Below are 2610 nucleotides of genomic sequence, written 5' to 3' on the forward strand. Positions count from 1 at the left end.
TAACCCAGAAAACAAACTTCTTAGTTTTTGGTGGCGTCCTGTACTTCACTTGCTTAGGAGAAAGAACTGGGAAACCAGAGCCTTGTGAAGAAGGGTCTCTTGAGAAGCAGGAATACTCTTTGCTGGAGATATCCCAGCTCTCCCCATCACTCCCTTCATCTGTTTGCTGGTGGAGATTATCCTCTCCTCGCTTTTGTCTATTCCCCCACGTCCATCTGATCAAGTAAAATTGATCTGTTGCAGGTAAATCACTTAGTTCAGCCAGTTTGACTTTACTGTCAGCACAGGTCAATGGAAACAGCCATGTGACATGTAAGCAGCACAGTGAAACTTCAAAAGCCTAAATTTCATGGAGATTCTTTAGTGTAGCCAGAATATCACAAACCTTAAAATAGTCTATGCAACAAATCCATCCTCCCACTGCCCTCCTACAGTCCTACAAACTTACCTAAAAGGCACAGAATTTGGGGAGTGTTACCTTTTTTCTCCCCACCAAATTATTCACTTGCCAGTTGCTATGAGAGCCTAAAATTTAGCATAGGCTTCTGTTCATATAAATGCATTCCAATGAAAAAGCTCAAGAACGTTTTAAAAAGGAAAAGTCGATCAAAGATTGCTTTGGGCTTGAACAAAAAGCACACGTTTCACCATCTGTACAGATTTGCAGGGTTTTACTTTATTGTGCCTACCTATTAAAATCTAGGCATTAGAAAGCATCCACCCTCCATCAAAACCACTTTACCAGCCTTCTTAGCAAACTACTAAGGGATGTTAAAACGTCACTGGATTTGAAAAAGGGAGAAAATGGACAGAATAATGAATTGTCAAGAATTTAGTTCACTAAGCTTTCTGCACGCTGCCTCAAGTATTTGAAAAGCCTCACCAATTCCAGGATAGTTTTTACATGCCATTTGCTTTTCTTTCATAAAAAGCGATTAACTTAAGTTGCAAATGCAAGTAGCTGTTCCTAAAGTCATGCGGTTCCCAGGAAGGCATGTCAAATGTCCAACACTTCAAAACGGAGCAAGTGAATCAAGCAATGAAAGCCAGCACTCAAACTAGTAAAGCAAAAAGAACACAAAAAGTGCTTGGAAGAGTCATTAACATTTACTTATTCAAAGGAGAGGTAAAATGCTCTTACCGTGCTACCACCAGGAACTGGTCTATCTGCTTGTCTACTAGCGGGTTAAAGGCTTCCCAAACTTTTGTTTCAAGTTTTGACTGATCTCTTCCATCATCCTCACCTGGTTGAAAAACAAATTGGAAATGCTTGTCATGGCTTTTTTAATATAAAAGTACTTCCTTTTTTTTTTATTCCTCACAATAATTTAACTGCTAACCCATCTCAGTTACTCTGCCTAACAGGTCACTCTGAAATTTTCATTCACCTATTTGTCTGTGACAACTTCAGCTTGACAGACACAGCAACACAGCTCAGATTTTTGCGGACTCGTTTCAAAGGACACATGTAATTGGAAATACAATATATCCTTCTCGGAACTAGACAAGCCTCTTTTCAGTCACTCTCCTCAGATCCTCTCTCTTTCTCCTTTATCTTTCAGTAGGTCCAAGGAAAACAGACACACTCGCAGCATCAGAACCTCTTGCTTTCATATTCCTGACTCTACACAAAGTGGAATACCCTGGAAAAATACAGGAGCTACTGAGACTTTTATTTCTTTCTTCTGCTCCCTTTAAAACATCTGGAGACTATCCTTCTGTAAACCCCTGTGTTGGCCCGCTGAGGGAAGAGAATGCCTTTCAAATTAGTTCATCCTCACTAAGGAGGTTTGTCCAGCTGCTGAATAAACACCAGTTTCATAGATAAATTAAACAAGAGTCCTGACCAATTTGTTTGCCTGTTCTAACATGAGGCTAACCGTATCAGCAAAGCTCCTACGCAAGGACAGAAACATCTCATTGCTTTTACATCCCTGCTCATACAGTCTAAAGAAGATCCTTCCAACGCGGGTCACCAGCCCTGCTCTCCTAGGAAAACATGCCAACACGTCTTCCCTGCGCGTTGGATCTCAGAAAGGAGTAATTAGATAGCAATACTCCCCACCCACTCAGTGCTTCCAGCCACTTTTGTATCTGTAGGGCAGTGACAAAGAGAAGTCTGGTTAGTCCCTACGTGGTAACCGGTATTGATGACCGCTACTACATTTTTCTCAGGCCAGGGTACTCGCAGTCCTACCACTCCACGACACAGTAAGGGCAGGCTGAGGTCTCGCAGCACTTTGAGGCCAGCAAATCCTTCCTCCTGCCTGTCCTGCAGGTGAGAAGCCTAGGCTGGCGGCCAACATTTGGGATGGGGAGAGGGCTCCGAGGAACAGGCACCGGCAATAATGGGCAAATTGATGAGGGGAGACAGCATTTAATTGGCAGTAATTTGGGAGGGGTTCCTACAGGGAAGTGAGGCTTGATTAAAAACACAAAAGGCTTTATAGGCGCGATAGAAATTTGTGTTTCCCATGGAAATTCTGAAATCGCTTAATAAAACGAGTGCAAGCTCTGAGAGAGCCAATTAATTCAATTTGCTTCAACAACTTTTATGATTTGGACAAATGCCCACTTAAAGACTGGTTGGAGACATAACTAATTGCGTTC

The 2610-nt window shown here is 42.3% G+C and overlaps 1 protein-coding gene across 1 annotated transcript in view; it reads right to left on the bottom strand.

The window, feature by feature from the left end:
• The window catches only part of MTA1 (metastasis associated 1), a 77251-nt gene that overhangs the window by 44412 nt on the left and 30229 nt on the right, over window positions 1-2610 (bottom strand). The window contains exon 8 of the mRNA XM_009870960.1: window positions 1142-1244. Coding sequence (XP_009869262.1) covers window positions 1142-1244 — 103 coding nt within the window. The remainder of the gene's footprint in view (window positions 1-1141; window positions 1245-2610) is intronic.

Source organism: Apaloderma vittatum, unplaced genomic scaffold (genome assembly GCF_000703405.1).
Source record: "Apaloderma vittatum isolate BGI_N311 unplaced genomic scaffold, ASM70340v1 scaffold16086, whole genome shotgun sequence".
Taxonomy (NCBI): domain Eukaryota; kingdom Metazoa; phylum Chordata; class Aves; order Trogoniformes; family Trogonidae; genus Apaloderma; species Apaloderma vittatum.